Below are 24,276 nucleotides of genomic sequence, written 5' to 3'. Positions count from 1 at the left end.
TACTGTTCATTTATTCATCTACTAATTCATTTATTCATCTACTGTTCATTTATTCATCTACTGTTCATTTATTCATCTACTGTTCATTTATTCATCTACTAATTCATTTATTCATCTACTGTTCATTTATTCATCTACTGTTCATTTATTCATCTACTAATTCATTTATTCATCTACTGATTCATTTATTCATCTACTGTTCATTTATTCATCTACTAATTCATTTATTCATCTACTGTTCATTTATTCATCTACTGTTCATTTATTCATCTACTAATTCATTTATTCATCTACTGATTCATTTATTCATCTACTGTTCATTTATTCATCTACTGATTCATTTATTCATCTACTGTTCATTTATTCATCTACTAATTCATTTATTCATCTACTGTTCATTTATTCATCTACTGTTCATTTATTCATCTACTAATTCATTTATTCATCTACTGATTCATTTATTCATCTACTGTTCATTTATTCATCTACTAATTCATTTATTCATCTACTGTTCATTTATTCATCTACTGTTCATTTATTCATCTACTAATTCATCTACTGTTCATTCATCTACTGTTCATTTATTCATCTACTGTTCATTTATTCATCTACTAATTCATTTATTCATCTACTGTTCATTTATTCATCTACTGTTCATTTATTCATCTACTGATTCATTTATTCATCTACTGTTCATTTATTCATCTACTAATTCATTTATTCATCTACTGTTCATTTATTCATCTACTGTTCATTTATTCATCTACTAATTCATTTATTCATCTACTGATTCATTTATTCATCTACTGTTCATTTATTCATCTACTAATTCATTTATTCATCTACTGTTCATTTATTCATCTACTGTTCATTTATTCATCTACTAATTCATCTACTGTTCATTCATCTACTGTTCATTTATTCATCTACTGTTCATTTATTCATCTACTAATTCATTTATTCATCTACTGTTCATTTATTCATCTACTGTTCATTTATTCATCTACTAATTCATTTATTCATCTACTGTTCATTTATTCATCTACTAATTCATTTATTCATCTAATGTTCATTTATTCATCTACTGTTCATTTATTCATCTACTGATTCATTTATTCATCTACTGTTCATTTATTCATCTACTGTTCATTTATTCATCTACTGTTCATTTATTCATCTACTAATTCATTTATTCATCTACTGTTCATTTATTCATCTACTGTTCATTTATTCATCTACTGTTCATTTATTCATTTACTAATTCATTTATTCATCTACTAATTCATTTATTCATCTACTGTTCATTTATTCATCTACTAATTCATTTATTCATCTAATGTTCATTTATTCATCTACTGTTCATTTATTCATCTACTAATTCATTTATTCATCTACTGTTCATTTATTCATCTACTAATTCATTTATTCATCTAATGTTCATTTATTCATCTACTGTTCATTTATTCATCTACTAATTCATTTATTCATCTACTGTTCATTTATTCATCTACTGTTCATTTATTCATCTACTAATTCATTTATTCATCTACTGTTCATTTATTCATCTACTGTTCATTTATTCATCTACTGTTCATTTATTCATTTACTAATTCATTTATTCATCTAGTGTTCATTTATTCATCTACTAATTCATTTATTCATCTACTGTTCATTTATTCATCTAGTAATTCATTTATTCATCTACTGTTCATTTATTCATCTAGTGTTCATTTATTCATCTACTAATTCATTTATTCATCTACTGTTCATTTATTCATCTACTGTTCATTTATTCATCTACTGTTCATTTATTCATCTACTAATTCATTTATTCATCTACTGTTCATTTATCCATCTACTGTTCATTTATCCATCTACTGTTCATTTATTCATCTACTAATTCATTTATTCATCTACTAATTCATTTATTCATCTACTGTTCATTTATCCATCTACTGTTCATTTATCCATCTACTGTTCATTTATCCATCTACTGTTCATTTATTCATCTACTAATTCATTTATTCATCTACTGTTCATTTATTCATCTACTAATTCATTTATTCATCTACTGTTCATTTATCCATCTACTGTTCATTTATCCATCTACTGTTCATTTATTCATCTACTAATTCATTTCTTCATTTACTGTTCATTTATTCATCTACTGATTCATTTATTCATCTACTGTTCATTTCTTAATTTACTGCTCATTTATTCATTCACTCATTCAAGCATTCATCTACTGTTCATTTATTCATCTACTGCTCATTTATTCATTCACTCATTCAAGCATTCATCTACTGTTCATTTATTCATCTACCGATTCATTTATTTGTTTATTTATTTGCTCATTGGTTCATTTGTTGGCTGCTCTATTCATTCATTCAGTTATTTATTGATTCTTTTATTAATTCATTTATTTACCGATTCATTAATTTACTGATTCATTTATTTATCTATTTATTAATTTCATTCTCTTGATTAATCTCATTCATTTATTCATTAATCTACACATTTAATTTGTCATTAATTTGATCATTCATCTACTTAATTGCTCAGTCATCTACTCATTAATCTTTTCATCCATTCATTCGTTCATCTAATGATTCATTCATTTATTCATCTACTCATTCAGTCATTAATTACTTAATTTATTAATTCATCAACTGATTCATTAATTTAACATTTATTTAACTTTTCTTCCCTTTTCTTTTTCATATAATCTAATAGGTTTACTTTCCTCTAATTTTAACATATTTGTCTTATTTTTGTTTAATCCCCTTTAAAATATTTTAATATAACTATTAATTTTAAACTTTTATTCATTTCTGTTTCTTTCCTTTTCTTATTGCTTTTCTTATTGTTATTGTTACATTGACTTGGCTGATGTAAATCTCTTTTTCTTCAAAAGCAGTCCAGGCACACATTTAATATAAGATAAAATTAACATCACTATAATTTCCCATTACCAAATAAAGAACTAAGGTTTGACAGTCATGATCATTCCATGAGTATAAATCATGCGTCTGAGATATTTATATTTTATTCCTGTTTGTGACTTGACTTCCTGATTCCCAGACTGGAAACTGGAGACTAACAGGGATTTCCAAACTGGACTTTAGTAAGTGGATGTAGCAGGTGGCCATCACCCTGCCAGTCGAGGTTCGAGCATGCACACTTGTGGTGTTAATGCATGAATTTGCAGGGTGCTCGCAGTGGGGTACAAAGATTACCCCTCATTCTGATAAGTAGGTGAAAAGAGGGAAGGGCTATAATGAGCCCAGAGATAAAGACAGAGTATGTCTGCAGAGATCAATCAATAAGAAATGTAATCAATACAACAGGCAAGGTAAAGCACATCACACTTTTATTTCATTCCTTCATTCACAATCCTTTAATCATCACAGTATCAAATAATATTTTAAAATCCGGACTATAAAGCAACCAAAATAATACAATAACAGCAGAAATTCAAGTATAAAATCTTATTAATAATATTTAAACCCATATTTTAACATACAAATACGCCTGGTGCTAATTTGTAGTGATATTTCAGAAACACACGGTCAGTTCTGGTGCGACAGTGTGTGAATGATCTTCCGTGTAAAGCCTCTGCTGTATCCAGCGCTGCCCTCGTTTAACTCACAGCTCAGCAGGACCGAATGCAGCACCTGAGCATAACCTGCAAAAACAACCCAGATCAGTGATTACATAAAGGTCGAGGTTTTATTAATTACAGTTTTAACTGACAGTTCGTGTAAAATACTTGTGTACGTATGTGTACCTGATGTGTGACCCCTGACCACAAACTGCACAAATTCCCACAGATACATTCCAAAATCTTGTTACAAGTGTTTAGGGAATTCAAGATTAATACCTGTGGTTTTTGCATTAACAGTAACTGTAGTTAACTGTAGTTGCATTAACAGTAGTTGTGCATGCTGCAAACCTTTTGGGTTGTTGTAGAAGATGCAGTTGTTGGCACAGGTATCAGGGTGCGAATCCCAAAAACTCTCCCCACATGAGCAGAGGGGAGGAAGCTCCACTTTGTCCTGCTCCAGCCTCTCCTTCATCTGTGCCCGCAGGGCCTCGACGTACCTACAGCCGAAAATAAATGCAAAAGGATATGCAAAACGTTTGATGTGTGAGTCTTATGTCACAAAGAAGTGTGGTGGTATTTATATATTTATGGTACGAGTAGTTTGAGTCTAGTGGTTTGAGTCGAGTAGTTTAAGTCGAGCAGTTTGAGTCTAATGGTTTAAGTCGAGTAGTTGAAGTCTAGTGGTTTGAGTCGAGTAGTTTAAGTCGAGCAGTTTAAGTCGAGCGGTTTGAGTCGAGCGGTTTGAGTCAGGTAGTTTGCACGCCCCGCCGATTCTGAGCGCTTGTTCTAACACGATACCTCGTGGTCTCTTTAACTTTCTTGGCTCTTGCCCGTCTCTTGTCCTCCTCCAGCTCCTCTTCCTCCAGCCGAAGCCTCTCCAGAACGAGCCGTTCTCTCTCAGCCAGCTCCCTCCTGCTTTCCTCTTGCCGCCGGATAAACTCCATTCTTCGTTCCTCCTCCTCCCTCTGCTGCTCCTTCTCAGACTTAATTCTATAGGTGGAAACCCAGGAAGAGCAGGATCGTTTAACACTGAATATGAAGACGCATGTGCAAGTAGCATTAATTTCATAATAGAACTGATACAGTGCATTATTATTTTATAAGTTTTTTGTAATATGTTATTATTTTTTTTCCCTAAAAGGGATGTAGCTTATCTAGAAGTCATTTCGGAAAATAATCTGAATCATTTCTCCATTTCTAGCCAAACATAACACTATGGAGAAGTAAAAAATATTAAAGAGGAATAATGAAATGCATGATGCTCAGTCATCACTGTGCAGCAGACGTGTGAGCAATCGTCTAAAAACCTACATAGCTGTCCAACAAAATAAAAAACAACCTCCTCCTCCGAGGAAGTGATGAGACTGATCACCTGTCTGCCCTCACAGTCTAGCGCTACAGTCTAAAACAATAGGCCTGGAGGACTTTTCTTACTGGCAGATTTTGGCAATGTCGATGTAGCACCGAGCTGAGCTGAACAAAATTAGACTAGAATGAGATCAGCTACCTAAAACCGACCCTGTCTGCGCTAAGTTTGTGTGTGTGTGTGTGATGATCAAGAACCTGGCGATTCTTCTCAGGTGTTTCTTGTGCTGCTGTTGCTCCTTCACCTGCTCTCGCTCAATGTCCATGAAGAGTCGGCGATACATCAGGAACTGGGACTGTCTCTGTAAAAATAAAAATAATGTATTTATTTACACATCGTGAGTAAAATATGACAGTGCCTACGACTGAATCGAGTTTTTCTTTGATAATCACTTGTCATTAATAAATTAAATATTTGCCAACTTAAAAAATGACAACCAAAAAACACAAGCATAAAATATTAAATTAAATGTAATATTAATATTTATATATTGGGCTAAATATATTATTTTACATGGTAGAATATGTAAACATTTTAATAATAAAAGTATTGACGTTACATCTTTAAAAACATGACCTATAGCAGAATATCAAGACTACATTGACATGGATGTCCCTGAGATGTAGTGTATGTAAACTTTTAACCTCTTCTGTAAGAAAATCCATTTAAGAATGAGCACAATGGGAGTCATTTAATGGGCTACAATGAACTAAACAAGAAGTAAACTAAGCAACAGTCTATATGTGTGTAACTCTGTGTATTTGCTGTACTTGACCTGTCTCTTCATCTCCTCTTGGTCGTCTTTAGGCCACAGAACCTGAGTGGATCTGAAGTGTGGGTTTGGATTTGTGGGATTCGCTTCTTTCAGTCTTGCAAAAACCTACCAAACAGAGACAGGGTGAGAGAAGTGCAAAGATTTAAAAGTGATTCAGGAAAAGTTAGGATTACACCAAATCTCTGACCTCTATTTGCTTTTATTTATAATTAGCTACACTGGGATTGTGGGGTATTGTGCAGTATGTAAGGTTTGGCATGGGAGGGCCACATGGAGACCTCACGGTTTGAAAGTGTGATTGCAGGACACTTGTTGGAGGACAATGTACAGTTAAGGTCAAAGGTTTAGATAAGACCACGCATGTCATGGTGGTCCTGTGATATTGATGATGCCCTTTAGCTCTTTTTACTTCAATTATCTGCTTTTAACAGCCAACATCAAGCTTCTGGCACAGCTCTGGTTGGATCTTGGACCTTAACAGCCCCAGGTCATGTTACTACTGCTTTTATTTACATATACAGCATTTAGCAGATGCTTTTTATTTTATTAGGATTTACAACCGAATACAACATTTTTACCGCATCTTTCTCAAACGTCACCGTCTTGCGACTGTGGCTCTGCACAGAAACGGGTCGATCGTGCTGCCCCGCCAACGGAATCTCGTCTTCCTTTCCTAGTTCTTCGTCAGATTCCTGCTCCTCCTCACCCGTCAGCGCTCTCCCAGCATGTGACCCGGGCTTCAGCCATGAAATCAAAATCAGATTTAACATTAAGAAAAAATGTCACACAAGTATGTCATTAAGGAAGAGAGATGCTGAGCCAGCACTCACATCTCTGACTGAAGACGCTTTCCAGATTCCTCCTGGGAGCTCGGATGAGTGCTCGTCGTCTCTGAGGGTTTGACGTGAAGCCAGTCGGAGTCTCACCTGCTTCATGACTTTGCTAAGCTGTTAAATTTCAATACAAGCAGTCAAAAATCTCAAAGTCCTTCTTAAAACCTGGATAAACCAGAAAGTGTTTGTGTCATTTTGATGTGTCTATACGTAGACGTCTATCTGACTAATAGCAACTCTGGGGGTTCAAACCTTAACCCCCCACAGTGATGGGCTATATATTTATATGTATAATATGTGTCTGATATGAATAATATCCGTATATATTGTGGCATTATCATTGTGGACAACAGACACACCAGTGTCGCACCACAGGGGGCACCTGGTCTAATAAAATCTATAGGCTGCTCACAGTCATGGATCATCCACCATACTCAACAAATCATAGCAGACACTGTTGGAAAAGCCAACATAAAGATCTTTGTACATGAGCCTTCTTTATTTACACTATTTACACTAATTATGCAAAACCACAGTGTTTATTTACACTAGCAATTTTTTAGCTCTTACCTGAGGACTGTGCTGATTAGCAGCATCAGTTCTGAGCCCGTTGTGCTCCTGATCCATGAGCCAGTGTGCACTTGGGCTGCAGATGGCTAGTTCCCTTTGTGGGCAGGATTGAAACAGACTCTTCTGAGGTGTGAGACGCTGGGCTGAGTCGCTGGTCTGCTGCACAACTTGACATTCTTTTTCAGCCTGAAAAAAACATGAGTGTTAGACTAAATTCTACAGAGTTCAGTAGAAAAAAAATTACAGAAAATTGCAGCTAATGAATTTAATACATTAAAAGAATAATCAGTTAACCAATAATCAGGGTCTTGCTCAGGGGCCCAACAGTGGCCAGTACAGAGGTCAGTACCTCGCTGCTACAACAGCCTAATCTAAAAATGTGTATTAATAGGTCTTTATAAAAGTTTTACCGTTTCATAGGATTTCTGCAGCTGCTGCTGTTTACGTATTCGAGCCTGCTGGGATACGCGTCTGCGTACTGCATCCTGAAACTGCCGCAGACTCTCCTCCTTCTCTCTACGGGTCTCCTCCTGCAACTCTTCTGTGATCAAAGCACGGACCTGTCCCAAAGTGATAAAGACAAATATCTTTTTTAAATCCATTGTTTACTTTAGGGCAGTGACAGCTCAGTGGTTAAGGTACTGGACCAGTAATCAGAAGGTTGCCGGGTTCAATCCCCACCACCGCCAAGTTGCCACTGTTGGGCCCCTGAGCAAGACCCTCAATTGCTCAAAATTGTGTTCAGTCATAACTGTAAGTTGCTTTGGATAAAAGCGTCTGCTAAATGCCGAAAATGTAAATGAAAATGTACTTTTATTAGGATTTTTACGGCATGTTTTACACACTTTGGTTACATTCATGACAGGACAGTAGACAGTAGTGTTTAATATCAAACACAGTCATGGACAATTTTGTATCTCCAATTCACCTCACTTGCACGTCTTTGGACTGTGGGAGGAAACCGGAGCTCCCGTAGGAAACCCAAGCAGACACGGGAAGAACATGCAAACTCCACACATAAAGGTCAGGGATCGTTCCACTTGGGAATTGAACCCAGGACCTTCTTGCTGTGAGGCGACAGTGCTACCCACCAAGCCACCGTGCCGCCTCGATCCATTGTAAGTGGGGTGATGAGACAGGTGTAACCCGCTCCTGATATATTAGGAAATATTAGGAACCCCACTGCAAAAATACTAATACATTATTAAAGAAATAAAAACTTGAGAATACCACAGATGTACCATAAGATGACTTAATAACAGGGATGTATTTATTTCATGAACAAAATGTCTAACTCATCTAATTACAGCTGTGTTGAGACGAAAAATAAGTACATTTAATTTAACAGAACTATCCCTTTAATAGTAAACAGCCTAACCATGAATTAGACATAGTGTATGTAGTGTTACAGGCTGAATCCCAAATGCCCCCTTGCTCCCTATATAAGTGCGCTACCTAGTGTATTTAATAATCGTTATTTCATGCTACCTAGTGCACTACGTGTTTCCCTGTGTGGTATTTGGGATTGACCCGGCGTGTTTAAACTACTCACCGCTGGATGTTCCTGGTTCTCCTCTGCAGTCTCGACCCACGCTCCTACTGCCACAACAGCCGGGTTTCTCTCCGCTAAAACTCTCATTTCCTTCGTTTTTCTCCATGTTTTGCTCTTTAATGCATTTTCTCCATCTTTAAATCCACACTTGTGCTTGTTTTCACTCCTTTTGCTAGTTCTCGGCTGACTCATTCTGTTGAATTAAAAGTAACCTGGCTCTCTAACTAGCCTATCGTTTAACGTAATGAAATGCTTTTAATTCAGTACGATTTAAAAATCATAATAGTAATAATAATAATATAAGTTTGTTCTGTATTTTCAGTAGTATCGCCATATTCCGCTTCACGGATTCAAACTTCTGTTTACAACTGACGTTACTACCGTCGCAACCGTTCACTCCCGCCCCTTTTGCATCCTATTGGCTGGTTCTACAAAATGTCAAATTTGATTGGTCCAACTTGGTGTCATTCAAATGAGAACTCAGTCACGCCACACCTATTTTGCTTTGTCGGTCTTGTCCTGTGAGGCGATCCTCCCTCCTGCTCTGCTGTGTTTCGTTGTGTTACTTCGCTTTGCACATACAGAAATAGCGGTAATTTTATGGGAATAATAGTGTAAATATACGTACGTAAAGTGCGGAGGCACCTTACGCACTTTGCGCCCCCTACCCGTATGGCGCGGAGCATGCGCACTGAGGCTCTCTTGCATTCCGTCTGCGCATGCGTAGTGAGGCTCTTATTCCATGTGTTCGTTTTGGTGAATGATGAGAGCTCTTTTCTTTTGACTTTGTGCTTATAAATGTAAACAGAATAGCATCTATTTTTTATTATTAATTAACAAGGACGCACATATTCGGTCACTAATAAATATTTACAAGTTTATTCACCCAGCAAACACAACTACGTGGTATGAGTTCATGACCCACTTGGTGGTTACACCCCATGATGGTAACGTGAGAAAGTAAAGCACCAGAAACCATAAACCGGACTGCATTCAACCCTACTGAGAGCAGAGCAGCTACTTACAAAAAAAATTTGTGTATTACAATAATAATATAATAGAGTTATAACTAAATATCGTACCGTCACGTGACTAAGCGGCACATGAGACCAAGCACATATAGCAGTGAGAGAGGAGCTGTGTGTGGATAATTTACCCCAGTGAATAAAAATAAATAAATTAAATAAAAGAATTTAAAGTTTAAAACATTTGTTCTTCAGTAATACATTTGTTTACTTTATTTTTTGTAAGCCACAGAAGTGCATTGAAAATTCAGTTCTGTTATTATATTATCAGACTTCTATCCACGAGCAGTTAAACTGGTCACTCCTGCAACATCTACCAGAACATAACATACACAGTTCTGACTGTCACTATCTAACCCTGCACAATAACTCATATGACTGTACCTTCATTGCACTTACACTTTAACTGGACTTTGTTTACCTAAACCTAAGCTGCTAATCCACTACCTCAGACCTGTCTATGTACCTTGCCTTGTCATTGCACCTTGTCTTTGTCTATGCACCTTGTCTAAGCACCTTATATATGCACCTTTTTTTTACCTCCCCCATCCCCTCTCCCCTATTGTCTTTGCACGATTGCAAATTCACCCAGACCAGACAAGAGGTCAAGAAAGGCTTTATTGTCATTTCAGCTATATACGAGTACATATTGAAACAAAACAACGTTCCTCCAGGACCAGTGTGCAACATTGAACAAAAGTGCAAGACAGTACAGATCACATACACTTTAAAACATACATAACAATGTGCAACTTCTTCCCCATGTGCAATTATTTGTAATTATTTGTAAATATTTTTAAAGTATTTTGACTTTTTTATTATTATTGAAAATGTCTATATTGTTATACATTGTACTGAGTGCTTTGCTATCCCTTCGCTGCTGCAACACTGTGAATATCCCCACTGTGGAACTAATAAAGGATTATCTTATCTTTTCTTATAACATTTCAGTTTAAAATTAGAATAATGTTATAATGTCTAGATGTGCAGGTATTGTACAGAATAAGTTATGTGTATAATGTGTATATATGTGTGTAAGTCAAGTCAGACTCATTTATATAGTGCTTCTTACAATGAACATTGTCTTAAATCAACTTTACCCTAAGACACCAAGTCAAAGTATGAATGCTGTACATGTGTTTATGTATATATGACAAATAAAGTATATCATCTTCATATTTTCAAAACTAGCCAAAACACCATTTAGAACTGCATGCTCAGCTCTCAAGCTGTGCAAAGTGTAGAAATACTAGACCTAATACCATAAGTATATGTACCAATACCAAGGGCCAGTGATAGCTCAGTGGTTAAGGTACTGGACTAGTAAACAGAAGGTTGCCGGTTCAAGCCCAGCCACCACCAAGTTGCCACTGTTGGGTCCCTGAGCAAGGCCCTTAACCCTCAATTGCTCATCATGTTCCACTCATTGTGTAAGTCGCTTAAAGCGTATGCTGAAAATGTAAATGTATATGGACATAAGTGTAACTAAGATCTAACAGCTTATTTTACAGAAAGCCAGAAAAGTGGAACTTCGGTCGATAATAAATGCACATGTTTATCATTCATGTACTTAAATATGTAATATGAGATTTATACATCGTATTTTAAGAAGTAAAAACATGTACAGCTCGTATAAAACCACCTGGTTTCTTGTGCTCACCTTTACTGTTCAGTTTGACAGTGAAGCTGCATCAGCACTTAAAACAACATGTAAACAGTTCAGGATCCACATGATGGCGCAGAAACACCACAAACATTCAGAAAACGCTTCATTCGGTCACATTTCCAAAACTGTCATACATAACGAGTACAAATTATTATTATCATATATAAAACAGCAATAAATTATTTCATTTAAATATAAATAAGCAACATTATAATACACATTAGATGATGAACGCTGTGCGGGTTTAGTGAGTCAGTAGTTCATCACTAGTCGCTGATTGGTCTGTCAGTCACGTGTGTTAGCGAGGTGACGTCACCGACACGCCGCTATGTGTTGTGTTTATCAGCGGTGGAACAGCGACCATGTGGCGCTTGTAGCGGTAAATGTTTGTGTTGTTTATGTTGCTTATTCTGCACTAATAGTGTTTAGGTTTTATCTGTATTTATTTACAAGCACAAATAAAGTACATCTATTGAAATCTTACATAACTGTACTTGATTATTGTCCTGATTTGCACACACACACTTAAAAACAAGGTTCTTTAGTCGAGATGATGTTTATTTACATGCTTAAAAGCTTCTGTGCATTATGTAGGTCTAATTATCATCAGAATAATAAATAATGAAAACCACATTTAATGTTCGTCCACGGTTTAGTTTTGTGTCCTTGATGCTACTTTAAAAGCTAACAGAAGCAATAGATCAATCTCCCTGCTGAAACTTTCTCTTGTATCTAACTAATATTTTTAATTTGTTCTTTTATTTGACAGAAGATTGTAAGTTTGAATTATTTTCTTTGCACATACAGAAATAGGGGCAATTTTATGTAAATTATACATAATGAAAGTATAAATGCACTTGACGTATTTTGCGCACTTTACGGAAATTCACGAAACTTCCCGAGTACGTAGGTCAGCTTCGTGAATCGGAGCATGCGTAGTGAGGGTCTCGTTCCGTCCGCGCATGCGTCGTGAGGCTCTCATTTGGCGTTTGTGTTTTGGTACATTAGAGCTCTTTTCTTTTGACTTTGTGCTTATAAATGTGAACGGAATAGCATCGATTTTGTATTTTAAATGAGCAAGGACACATGTATTCGGTCACTATTAAAAATGTACATATTTATTCACCCAGCAAACACAGCTACAAGTTAGCCGCTTGGTGGTAATAGATAGAAAGTTCCACTTATCCAGAGGGAAATTACACCATGAAGGTAAAGTTGTGAGAAAGCAAAGCACCCAGAAACAAGAAATCTGACAAAAATGTATGACTTACAATATTAATATGATGAAGAGTTATAAACAAAGAGTGCTTATAGAAACAGAAATCACAAAATGCCCTACTCATAAATCATGACACACTGCTCTCCCCTACATGAAAGTAAACAAACTGCTTTTTAAGTAAACAGTTTTGGTATTGGTATCAGCTATACTGGCCCTGTATTTACTTTTACTGTATTTAATTCAACTTTATTGTCATTATACAATACAGGGTTGTACAGTATAAGGAAACATTGTTGGTATCGGATCAATACCAAATTTTTCAGTATCGCACACCACTAGTTTCTACCCAAATCAGATTATTGCCTCGGCTATGTCCAAAATTACAACCTTTTTCTATACAAAGAAATTCACTATAGGTCCTCTGAATCCCCTAATCTGCCATTCAGCCTAATCCAGTGCAGTACAGTGGCTGGCTTTCATGAATTCACTACATAATATTGTACTGTACAGTGACATTAGAATCACCTTCCCAAGAAAATAAACAGTAAATGTTTTCTATTCTATGTCTATATATAGTATACCTTTTTATCTTATTTAATTAGATGTATATACGTTGGCACCTGCACCAAGAGAAATTCCTTGTACATCTGATACTTGGTGATTAATAAAAAATCTGATTTTATGGTTTTCCATCCATGATCCTACATTTGACAAGTGATCCATACTTTACCCAAAACCCTGTGCTAATTTTGGTTACCCTTCTTGTCCAAGGGCAAAGCAGGCCGTATAGTTGGCGCAAGATACCAGTTGTTGTACCAATTGTTTATTAATCATACTGCACCTAAGTACCAGTGCTAAATTTGGCTACAGTAAACGTCTCCTACTTTTACTTTGTACCCTTGTGTACACTAGGAACAACATGGACAGTCCTGGATTTGGATGTTGTACTGTATCGTACTGTAGGGTACCATGCAATGGAAAATTGGCATTAGACATTAGTACAATAAAGTAAGTAGGACATGTATTGGGGCATGCTGTGCAAGGCAAACGTTTTTACCATCTAATTATTAACTAGCTTTACTAGAACTACACATGTTCTTGGATTACGCAGCAGGACAAATATTGAATATAGCATCAGATTTATAGTTAAAGTCACAAGTCTTTACTGAATGAATGGTACATATTGTTTTGCCCAAAAGATTTATGAATCTCACTTGATTGTGGACAGTGACACTTTTGTTCCAGGAGCTTTCATTTCATGACAGATGTTTTTGATGGTTAGAAATGGCTCTGTGGTCCACTATCATCTATACAATTATTTTTCTTTCTTGCATGGATGTTCCTTGTAGGTCTAAAAGACCAAGACATAATGTAATAATATATCACTGTTCATTACCAGCTGTTCGCCGCGCTGGCTAAAACATTTATATTCGGACATGAATCAACACAGGGATCTTTGTACAATCCTTGCTTTCAGCAACTGTGTCCACTCACAACAACCAGCCCACTGTCCATTCTGTATGATTCAGCAAGTGCATTCTCTCAGATCGGTAACAGTGTGCACTGCGTTTTACCAGCAGGGTTATATAACGTTCAGTTTGATTTAAAGACTGTGTGTTCTTACAAAATATATATAAAAGATGTAAAATACAGCTGCTACATGTCTGTTTTTATTAGCAAGAAGAGAATAAGTATTCTATACTTACATATAGCAATATTGCTTCATATTTACAGCTATTTAATAGCATATTTTTGAAGAAAACCAAGCAAACAAAAAAAACCCAGGAACTTATTTATATGAACTTATGTCCACTATTTTAAGCTAAGTTCTCATACCATATTTTGGGGGACAAAAATACTTTTGCAGAGACAACATTTATATTATAAAGTGCTGATTCAGAGGATCAATTGTACTGAATTTATATATGTACACGTTTATCAGTGTCCCAAACCTTCCATTAGTTTACAGAAAGACTTTCAATTTCCCGCAGCAGCATTAGGGGCTCAGTGAACGTTTTGGGTAACTCTGGGTCAGGGATGGACGGTTCAGCGAGTCGCCTGTTCGGAGGGGACGAGCAGCCGGACGTGTGAGCACGATGGGCGGGCGGGCTCCGACTTTGGCGTCTTCTCCCGCCGGGCCGTCCTGGGGGGGAGTTGGTGGGTGTTCTCGGGTAGCTGCGTGAAGCTCGGGCTGGAACGTCAGGTGAGCGTGAATGGGTAGGTGCAGGACCTCTGGAGCTGGATGGACTGCCACTGTTACTTGTACATGTTTTGCAGATTGGAGCAGGTTGGTCACTTGGAGGGTCCTGAAGGATCACAAATAAGTACCTGCAACTTTGAACCATACTGTGAAATGCTCTTAGAAGGTGTGTCGCTGACTGAATCATGTTCTGAATTATAAATCACACTGAGCTCATGCATCACATCCACTTGAAAGGTTATTTCTGGCTATAAGTGCATTAAACAAAGAGGTGTTGGGTTGGATTCATTATTTTATTAGTAATGTGATGTTTACGTACCTTCTCTTTTAGGATGTAAAGTGATACCGGGTTTCTGCGCTCATGATCTGTCACTGTTGGGACGACATCTTCTAAAACCACAAAACACCAACATATTTATTTACTTTTGCTTCTAATTTCCAATGGAATTTATTTTATACATTGTTATCCATACAAAAGTGACAAATCACCTTTACAGTGGAATTATTACAAGTGACAGACAGTATGTATTTATTGCTAGTAGCAGTCAAACTACCTATTCATTAACCCTCCACTTTGGAAGCCACAGGCATACTGGGTTGCAAGGGTTTAGTCATATAAAAATAGATGCCGAAATCACTGAGATTTTAAGATTTTATGTTCCTAACAAATATACTGTATGTGAACCTTAGACTTTATCTACAGTGCAGTTTTATTTCACCTTCTGGTTTGTCCTCGTCAATCATACGATGGCTTTCAGCAGCAGTTCCTGGCACATTCATCTTCAGTTTCTGTTTTTTCTTTCTGAAATAAAGGGCACGTTCTGAATAACACGGCTATGCTTATTAAAAGATGACAACAATGACAGCAAGAAGCATATTTGTGTACTTTTTTGTTGGCTTCCAGCAGGCACACACGGTCACCAGAGTAATCAGGAGAAAGATGCCTCCTGTGGAGAGTATGATGTACAGGGAGCTTCTTCCTGTACATACAAGGTGGGTATATTACTTTAAAGCCTTTTTTAAAGAGCGAAATACATCATAACACCACAATGGATTGATGGAACTGATGAGACAAGACGTTAGAACCCCCAACCTCCTCACCTCCCCCAACAAAGTGCACTGCCATGGATTATATTAAACGTTGGGCTGATGGTGGTTACTTGTAGTACAAGTTTTGATAAAGGACAGATCGTCATGGCCATACTAATGAGTTGAAGTATCTCTGAAAGACGTTCACGTCCACAAAAAAGAGCTGTTTTGGATATTCATAGCATATTCCCCTGGTGGTCCTCATAAACAACCTTTAGAGAAAGTTATAAGCCTACAGAATCCATAGACAGGGCCTGCACTTCCACTTTCATCCGACAGATGTCACTATTACTGCATATAATACTATTACTATTACTATACTATTACTGCAATAATACCTCAGGTCTAGCGACATCTGCCTTTAAATCAGTGGAACTGCATTGTTTTCGTGAGATTTTGCAAAAACCCGCTATTTAACCTGAAATTCTAAAGCCTTACATTTTTGTTTTGGACAAAATTAGGGCTTTACTGAGGAATAAGACCAGTAAGGAACGGTCAGAAAAACCTTTGGCAAGTGTACATGGTTTTTTTATTGGTCTGATGTCATCTACATGTATTACATATACAATGACCATTGTTGCTTTGATTCTAACCTTCCACCCAAAGACCAACTCTTGTTATTAGTAAAATAGAACAATACTGCGCTTTTTGACTCCCAGTCATAGTTTGTCGTAATTACTCACTATAAACCGTAAGCTTGATGGATGTGCTTTTCAAACTGCCGATGGGATTCTCCACCAGACAGCTGTAGACGTCATCATCCTCCATCAGCACTCGCGTGATGGTCACCACCTTCTGATCAGGAGACAGCAGCAGGCGAGTGATGTTAGGGAGCGGCTTGCCTCCCTTTAACCAGCTGTAGGTGGTCTTGGTGCCCGTATCGTGAGAGCAGTTCAGAAAGAAGTGTTCGGTGAGTTCCAGAACTGTGGAGGTGGGTACGTCCACGTACGGTGTAGATATGGGCTCTGGAAACAAAGTTCAGTGTTAGTGATAGCCCCCCCTCCCCCCAATGTTCAGTTCATGGCTGGCTATGGCTTTGATTAACCCCATGTTGATGTAATGCTTACTTGGCTGTGGACAGTCATAACTGCATTGTGTTTTTCACCACCTGTAGAACATTACTCCCCACATAAAGTGAGCATTTTGGTCTCTAATGATGCCAATGCAAGGCCAAAATCAGGAACAGGGACCTTTATGATATGTACAGATGTTCTGCTCGGTTTAATAACAGTCAAAATATCCCATAATTCAGCATGATGAGTAAAAGAGTGGGAGGAGAGTAGTCTGAATTGGGTTCTGGAACTCAAGTTCCAGCTCACACATCGAACTCCTCCAGCCAGCCGTGAGCATTTCCAAGCCAGTGGCGTCACATCCATCGGCAGATCTACTGACCGACTTCTCTTATGAGGTCGTACCACTCGGGCCCAGCGTCTCTGTGCACCCACTCACCTGGATCAGGTGACGCCCTGCAAGGACGGCGATCGGCTCCTGTCTCAGACCTTCCCCAAGGTTCTAGGTAGAGTGATAGACACTCAGTTTGTGACCTCTGGAGTGAGCTTCCTCCCACACTGGTTGAGAGGGTTCAACAGGAGCTTAAATACCGGCTGAACAGAGCTGCTCAACTCAGTCATGGTTGGTTTGATGTTCAACAAGTGTAATAGTATTCAGTAAAACAAGCAACAATATAAATATCTGATCATGAACAGTGTTTAGAAGCTCTGATGATGGTTGTATTTGGTTACCAGTTTAGAAAAGTTGATTAAGAGTGTTAAAATCTGTTCTAGTGGGTGTGGTTTATGGTAATGAGGAACATTCAGGTTTTGTTTTATGGTTTAGCAGGCGGGTCAAAATTTGGTACAGGAACTAAAACCAGCCACAAACATTTCCAAGTCATTCTAATCAATCAGATAATCAGATCAAACTTTAGAAACATTAAAAAGCCAGAATTCACATAATTGAGTCACATGACCACACCCACTCTAATCTGATACCACATGTTCTTATAAACAAAGCTTCATGAAAATTATAATTGCTCTTCAATGTAAATATGATTTAAAATGCTACTTATTTGCTTGATTCCTTTAGACAATTTATTTGTTGAACATCAAACCAACCATGTCTGAGTTGAGCAGCTCTGTTCAGCCGGTATTTAAGCTCCTGTTTGACCCTCTTAGCCAGTGTGGGAGGAAGCTCACTCCAGAGGTCACAAACTGAGTGTCTATCACTCTACCTAGAACCTTGGGGAAGGTCTGAGACAGGAGCCGATCGCCGTCCTTGCAGGGCGTCACCTGATCCAGGTGAGTGGGTGCACAGAGACGCTGGGCCCGAGTGGTACGTCCTCATAAGAGAAGTCGGTCAGTAGATCTGCCGATGGATGTGACGCCACTGGCTTGGAAATGCTCACGGCTGGCTGGAAGAGTTCAATGTGTGAGCTGGAGCTTGAGTTCCAGAACCCAATTCAGACTACTCTCCTCCCACTCTTTTTCTCTTCATGCTGAATTATGGGATATTTTTGTGTTATTAAACCAAGCAGAACATCTGTACATATCACAAAGACCCCTGTTCCTGATTTTGGCTTTGCATTGGCATCATTAGAAACCAAAATGGTCACTTTATGTGAGGAGAAATCTTCTACCTACAGACAGGTAATGACTGTCCTCAGCCAAGTGAGCATTACATTGACATGGGTTTAAAGCAAAGCCGTAGCCAGGAACTGGACATTACAGGGGTTAAATCCATCTGGGTTTGGGGGATTGGGGTTTCTTGCCATTCTAAACCATTCCTGCCATCAGAAACTGATGGTATGACAGACGGATGAATGGAATTCATCATTTTTACATCAGTATATTGGGGGTGGGTCAAAATCCTCCCACTCTTTTACTCTTCATGATAAATTATAAGACGTCCAAAGTTCCTGATTTCTTTATCGTTTAAAATAAAGCAACAAGATCCATCAGCTCGATCTTCCTAAGGTTACTAAGGTTCTCAAGGAGTTCAGAAGATGCTTTAGAACAGGAGCAGGTAAAATCACACACTTGAACTTATTAATACGAGGGGTGTTCAGATACTTGTAGCTATATTGTGGATGTTCATATGATCAGAGCAGTGCTTGGGTCTAGTCCTGCTTCAGTATGGACATACGTTCACTTACCGTCCACTGTGAGCTCGATGGTTTCCTCTCCTGTAAACGTATCATCAGTGATGGAAATCTCCACCTCGTACAGTCCCTCATCAGACAGCTTCAGGTTATGCATTAACAGCGTTCCGTTCTCGAACACCAAGATGCGATCTCGGTACTCCGGCCGAAGGTTCCCGATGATGTTGGTGCCGATGGACTGGACCACCGTGATCGGTTTCTCCCTCTTAAGCTGCCATTTGATGACCGGTAGGTCCAGACTGGTGCTTGAGTATCGTACGGAGAACAGGGCTTCTCCACCTACTATTCCACGGATCGAATTCCCGAAACGAGTGATGTTCACCCCTTGGACACACCCTGTGGAACAGAGAGATATTTTGCAGTGCTTGGTGAAGAGACAGTTTAAATTATGGGACGGGCCTTTTTGAGGAGTGCAAGGGAACTGCTGTGGTTTCGAGTTGTAGATCTACAGCTGATTAAAAGGGGCAACAAGTACAACCAAGAGAAAAGGAAATTATTTAGAAGCATGCTTATTGTTATTTGCCTAAGTTGTACTTGGGAGATGATTATCATAAAGGGTTATGATTGATTTACTAATTATTTAGGAGGGTTGTCCACATACGTTTAACTATAGATTTGTGTCAAGTAATGTAAACAAGGTAGTAAGGTGATGCATTTTGGGATTAGAAGGGTATTTCTTTTGTATTTTGTGGTAAATAATGGAGAGAGAAAACAGACATTGACCAGATTTATGGGGATCTAATCAAGAGCAGGCAGGGATGGTTTCTACCATCATGCCTCTTATTTACCCCTCTCGTGTGCCTCCCACGCTGGATGAAGATGGTACTTTACTGTAATAAGCATGCTGCTGATGCTGTCAATGCCACTGCACGTGTCCAACTGCAGAACTGCATCCTGCTACAATGCTGCACGCCAACGACTTTAAAGTAGTATCTTAGTTTTAACCCTGAGATGTCCAACAAGCTCATGGTCATGTGTTCACATGCTTTTGGAATGGGATGTCCAGCAAGCTCATGACCAGGTGTCCACATGCTTTTGGAATGGGATGTCCAGCAAGCTCATGACCAGGTGTCCACAAGCTTTTGGAATGGGATGTCCAACAAGCTCATGGTCAGGTGTCCACATGGTTTTGGAATGGGGTGTCCAGCAAGTTCATGGTCAGGTGTCCACATGCTATTGGAATAAGATGTCCAGCAAGCTCATGGTCAGGTGTCCACATGGTTTTGGAATGGGGTGTCCAGCAAGCTCATGGTCAGGTGTCCACATGGTTTTGGTATGGGATGTCCAACAAGCTCATGGTCAGGTGTCACACATGCATTTGGTATTGGATGTCCAACAAGCTCATGGTCAGGTGTCCACATGGTTTTGGAATGGGGTGTCCAGCAAGCTCATGGTCAGGTGTCCACATGCATTTGGTATTGGATGTCCAACAAGCTCATGGTCAGGTGTCCACATGGTTTTGGAATGGGGTGTCCAACAAGCTCATGGTCAGGTGTCCACATGGTTTTGGAATGGGATGTCCACCAAGCTCATGGTCAGGTGTCCACACGGTTTTGGAATGGGGTGTCCAGCAAGCCCATGGTCAGGTGTCCACATGCTATTGGAATGGGATGTCCAACAAGCTCATGGTCAGGTGTCCACACGGTTTTGGAATGGGGTGTCCAGCAAGCCCATGGTCAGGTGTCCACATGCTATTGGAATAAGATGTCCAACAAGCTCATGGTCAGGTGTCCAAATGCCTTGGGAATGGGATGCCCATAGGATGAACATTTCCAGTTTGGAAATAGCTAACCAGTACAAACGGCTCTGAGAGATAACGAGCGTCTCCAGTCTGGCGAGTCAGCGTGGAGACTGCGCATGTCCCTGGCAACCGATCTGGGTGCGAGAAAAGACGATCTGGGATTGAAAAGACAAAAGCTGCGATTGTTTGGCCTGGTTTCCTGTATGAAAAGCAGTCTCAGAGCGAAGCACAATAGGGCCGGGTGGAGGAACAGAAGCACACAGGGACTCCACTGATTCCGCAGATGACAACATTGGATAAGGGTTCAACACAAACAGCTCAGAAAAGCATGTGGAGCACAAAGCTTTCCTGCCAGTACATGAAGTGCGGTGTGGGCTGGACTGTCATGTAGTCCATGTGTTTTTTGCACCTGTCATGGGTAACAAGTAACTCTACTTAAAGGGCTAGTTACTCATCTTCAGTGTGAGCTTGATTCTGTGCATAGGGCAAGAATACTCCCTGGACAGGAGGGTCTCAGTATCTAGGTTCATATAACACCAAACGATGAGTATTTGTGAGCCCAGCTTGGTATTCAAACCCTCTGGAATGGAGGCACTGATGTCACCAGCAGCATGGCTCTTACCATTACACATGAGCTCACTTCAAAGCATATAATTTATTATAGGTTAGCAGTGGGTGGGGCTGAAACACCTGAAATCAGTAATCAGAAGGAGCGTCCACATACTTTTGGCCATAACGTGTACAGTCAAAGGAAGTTTTCCTTTATCCTTTATTTATTAAAATGATTCCAAATGTCCATAAAGGCAAAACAATACCGGTCCCAGCACCAAACCTTGTTTTTTTTTATGTCTCTAACAAACCCTTTTACTTCATTTAAATGATTGCGAATGTCCATAAAGGTGAAACAATACCGGTCCTAGAACTGAACCTTGTTTCTCAACCTTCAGTGATGCTCATCCAAACTACTCTGACAGTGTGGTACCAGTAATTCATTGAAATGATTCCAAATGTCCATAAAGGCAAAACAATACCGGTCCCAGGTCTCTAAAAACCCTTTGATTTCATTTAAATGATTATGAATGTCCATAATGGCGAAACAATACAGGTCCTAGGACAGAACCTTGTTTCTCAACCTTCAGCAATGCTCATCCAGACCCCTCCTGCAGTGTGGTACCAATAAAAAATTATCTTAGAAGACACCAAGATAACTTTTTCTTCACTTACTTGATTGGAAGATGCACATGACTGTATTTTATGTCTCTAACAAACCACTTTATTTCATTTAAATGAAGGCGAAACAATACTGATCCCAGAACCGAGCCTTGTTTCTCACCTTTCAGCAATACTCAACCAGACCCCTCCTGCAGTGTGGAACCAATAAAAGTTCATCTTAGAAAAACCAAAGTGAGTTTTGCTTCACTTACCTGATTGAAAGACGCACAGGAGCCAGCAGAAGGCCGACCGCCAGGAGTAATCCTTCCCCCCTTGCTTCATCTCGGGTCTAACGCTCGGCGTCCTCCCAAAGACTCCCGCGTGATTCGTTCACCCGGAGCCCGTCCTCCTAATGAGAGCGCCGTTGTTCCGCTGAGGCTGGACTACACCAGGCTTCACTCACTTATTCACATAAACACACTTGCTGCACTGATGGAATGTGTGTATCATTGTATGTTTGTGTGTTTGTGTGTGTGTGTGTGTGTCTGGTCTGGTTTCACATGCCGGTCACTATCAATAAGCAAGTGCGCCATGATGTGTGTTAGCCATTGTACTTTGTGCGCGGGGGGCGTCAACAGGGACTCAAAGCGCTGAATGTTCAGAACAGTACACAGTAGTGTGGTTTCTTGAGTTCAAAACATTGTATGCATGAAATTCTTGTTGTTAAAAGTATCATACAATTTTTTCATGCCCACAAGAACATTTACACATCATGCTAGACATTAGATTTCAATGATTTATACAACTGTTCTTTTTTATAATTCATTGAGACAAAGATAAATAAAAACAAATCTGGAAATTTGGTCATTTAGCTTTGTGGCATGGCCTCCTAATTCATTGTTAGTGATGCTGATTGAATACAACTTGAGACGTCTTTGTGCTTAAGTAAATAGACCTAGTTTGACTAAGACTAGACCATTAGAGTAAGACACAAGCATTACTGTAGGAAGCGCTGGACAGATCTCAGAAGATGGATTATATATTTTTAAATGTGCCATTTTAAAACCTGAAATTAGATTATCTGCCAAGGTCAAGAAGAAAAGCCAAAGTCACATTAGGCTGGGCAAAAATGTAGATCACATTTATACTGAAACACGTATTACACTAAAGCGACCTGTTTATTGTCATGGGCTTAAATCCCTGTTCCAAAATTAGCCAAATTAAAAAGCCGACAGAATGAGAATTGGACATAAGATGAAGCAAAATTTGAGTTACTTGGCCACAATGACCCCAACAGTTTGGAGGACTGCTTGAAGGAAGGTGAGGCACTATACTGTAAAGCGTGGTGGTGGTAAAATACATAATCTGGAAATGCTTTAGATTTGAGGAACGTGACCAGAATAATGAAGAAAAATGATTGACTTTTGATTCTTCAACACAGCTTCAACCAATCAGCTAGAAAAAAGTATCATAAATGGCCAATTAAATGTTTGATGGACTAAAAACACACATCAGTTTTTTTCAATGGCTAAGCCAGGCTAAAATGATAGTTTTTAAATCCTGGTCTTCATTCTATTGTGAATATGTGGACTGTATTGAAAGGTCACCAAACAAAAATCAACAAAAATTTCGTCTCATTGATGCACACCTTCACTCCATCTTGAGGGTTAACTCAGCACTGACCTTACCTGAACATTAATGAACCGGCAGCCAAGAAAAGGTGCCAAACATCTGGCTCTAGCACATATTCATAAAAAGAATGTAGCCTACCTAAATACACCTAAATATATTTTTGGTTTGCACTTAACGTTGACCGTTTGGCCCTCGACATAGTCCTGATTTTTAATTTGGCCCTCATTGTAATTGAGTTTGACACCTCTGTTCTAGAAGCTTGTCGGTGGTCGTCAAAAGCATAAAAAGAGCCAAAACATAAGTACATTTGTAATAGTTTAAAATGTCACTTTCATGTGTACTTTAAAGACTCAGAAACACGACACGAGTTTGAAGTTTGAAGTGTGTGTACCCCCCAAAAAATGGGTCATCATTCTCCTTTTATAGATCTGTTCCCCAGCCAACAGACTGTATGTAAACAGTCCGACTGAGCCAACAATTCCATCAAAGCCCACTGAGCAGAACTTAATCAGAACTCAATCACAGTTGAGTACCCTAACCCCGCTATCCCATCATTCATAGGGTGCTTGAGGAATGCCATCTTTCCTGCTCATTATCCACAATCATCCAACAAACATTAAAACCATTCCAGTGTTTTTCTTGTTGTTGTGGTGAGGACTGAATGGATAAATACAATCCAGACACACAGTTTATTC

General features: G+C 38.8%; 2 protein-coding genes across 2 annotated transcripts; both read right to left on the bottom strand.

Moving 5' to 3' along the window:
* Positions 1–3,353: 3,353 nt before the first annotated feature.
* On the bottom strand, positions 3,354–9,321 carry ccdc15 (coiled-coil domain containing 15). Its single transcript, XM_062988913.1, has 10 exons — positions 8,701–9,321; positions 7,559–7,708; positions 7,149–7,334; positions 6,576–6,692; positions 6,324–6,482; positions 5,746–5,850; positions 5,168–5,271; positions 4,403–4,594; positions 3,953–4,101; positions 3,354–3,685 (listed from the first exon to the last, which is right to left on the bottom strand). The coding sequence occupies exons 1-10, from the start codon at positions 8,890–8,892 to the stop codon at positions 3,570–3,572; spliced, it is 1,470 nt and encodes a 489-aa protein (XP_062844983.1). The 5' UTR covers positions 8,893–9,321; the 3' UTR covers positions 3,354–3,569.
* Positions 9,322–14,395: 5,074 nt separating this feature from the next.
* Positions 14,396–22,347, bottom strand: hepacamb (hepatic and glial cell adhesion molecule b). The gene is made up of 7 exons (XM_062988887.1): positions 22,222–22,347; positions 19,051–19,392; positions 16,583–16,864; positions 15,697–15,790; positions 15,530–15,612; positions 15,130–15,200; positions 14,396–14,916 (listed from the first exon to the last, which is right to left on the bottom strand). Exons 1-7 carry the CDS (start codon positions 22,289–22,291, stop codon positions 14,569–14,571), a joined length of 1,290 nt encoding a protein of 429 aa, XP_062844957.1. The 5' UTR covers positions 22,292–22,347; the 3' UTR covers positions 14,396–14,568.
* Positions 22,348–24,276: the final 1,929 nt, after the last annotated feature.

Source organism: Trichomycterus rosablanca, chromosome 26 (assembly GCF_030014385.1).
Source record: "Trichomycterus rosablanca isolate fTriRos1 chromosome 26, fTriRos1.hap1, whole genome shotgun sequence".
NCBI lineage: Eukaryota > Metazoa > Chordata > Actinopteri > Siluriformes > Trichomycteridae > Trichomycterus > Trichomycterus rosablanca.
Note: the sequence above shows the minus strand (reverse complement) of the source record. Positions and strands in the feature narration are given on the sequence as shown.

Coding starts and splice junctions, on each gene's coding strand:
- ccdc15 (XM_062988913.1), bottom strand. CDS start 8,892: ATGAGTCAGCCGAGAACTAGCAAAAGGAGTGAAAACAAGCACAAGTGT. Junction 7,709..8,700: donor AGAACCAGGAACATCCAGCG/GTGAGTAGTTTA, acceptor ACTTTGGGACAG/GTCCGTGCTTTGATCACAGA. Junction 5,272..5,745: donor AAGAGGAGATGAAGAGACAG/GTCAAGTACAGC, acceptor TTATTTTTACAG/AGACAGTCCCAGTTCCTGAT.
- hepacamb (XM_062988887.1), bottom strand. CDS start 22,291: ATGAAGCAAGGGGGGAAGGATTACTCCTGGCGGTCGGCCTTCTGCTGG. Junction 15,201..15,529: donor TGACGAGGACAAACCAGAAG/GTGAAATAAAAC, acceptor TTGTGGTTTTAG/AAGATGTCGTCCCAACAGTG. Junction 14,917..15,129: donor TTTACATCCTAAAAGAGAAG/GTACGTAAACAT, acceptor GTGATCCTTCAG/GACCCTCCAAGTGACCAACC.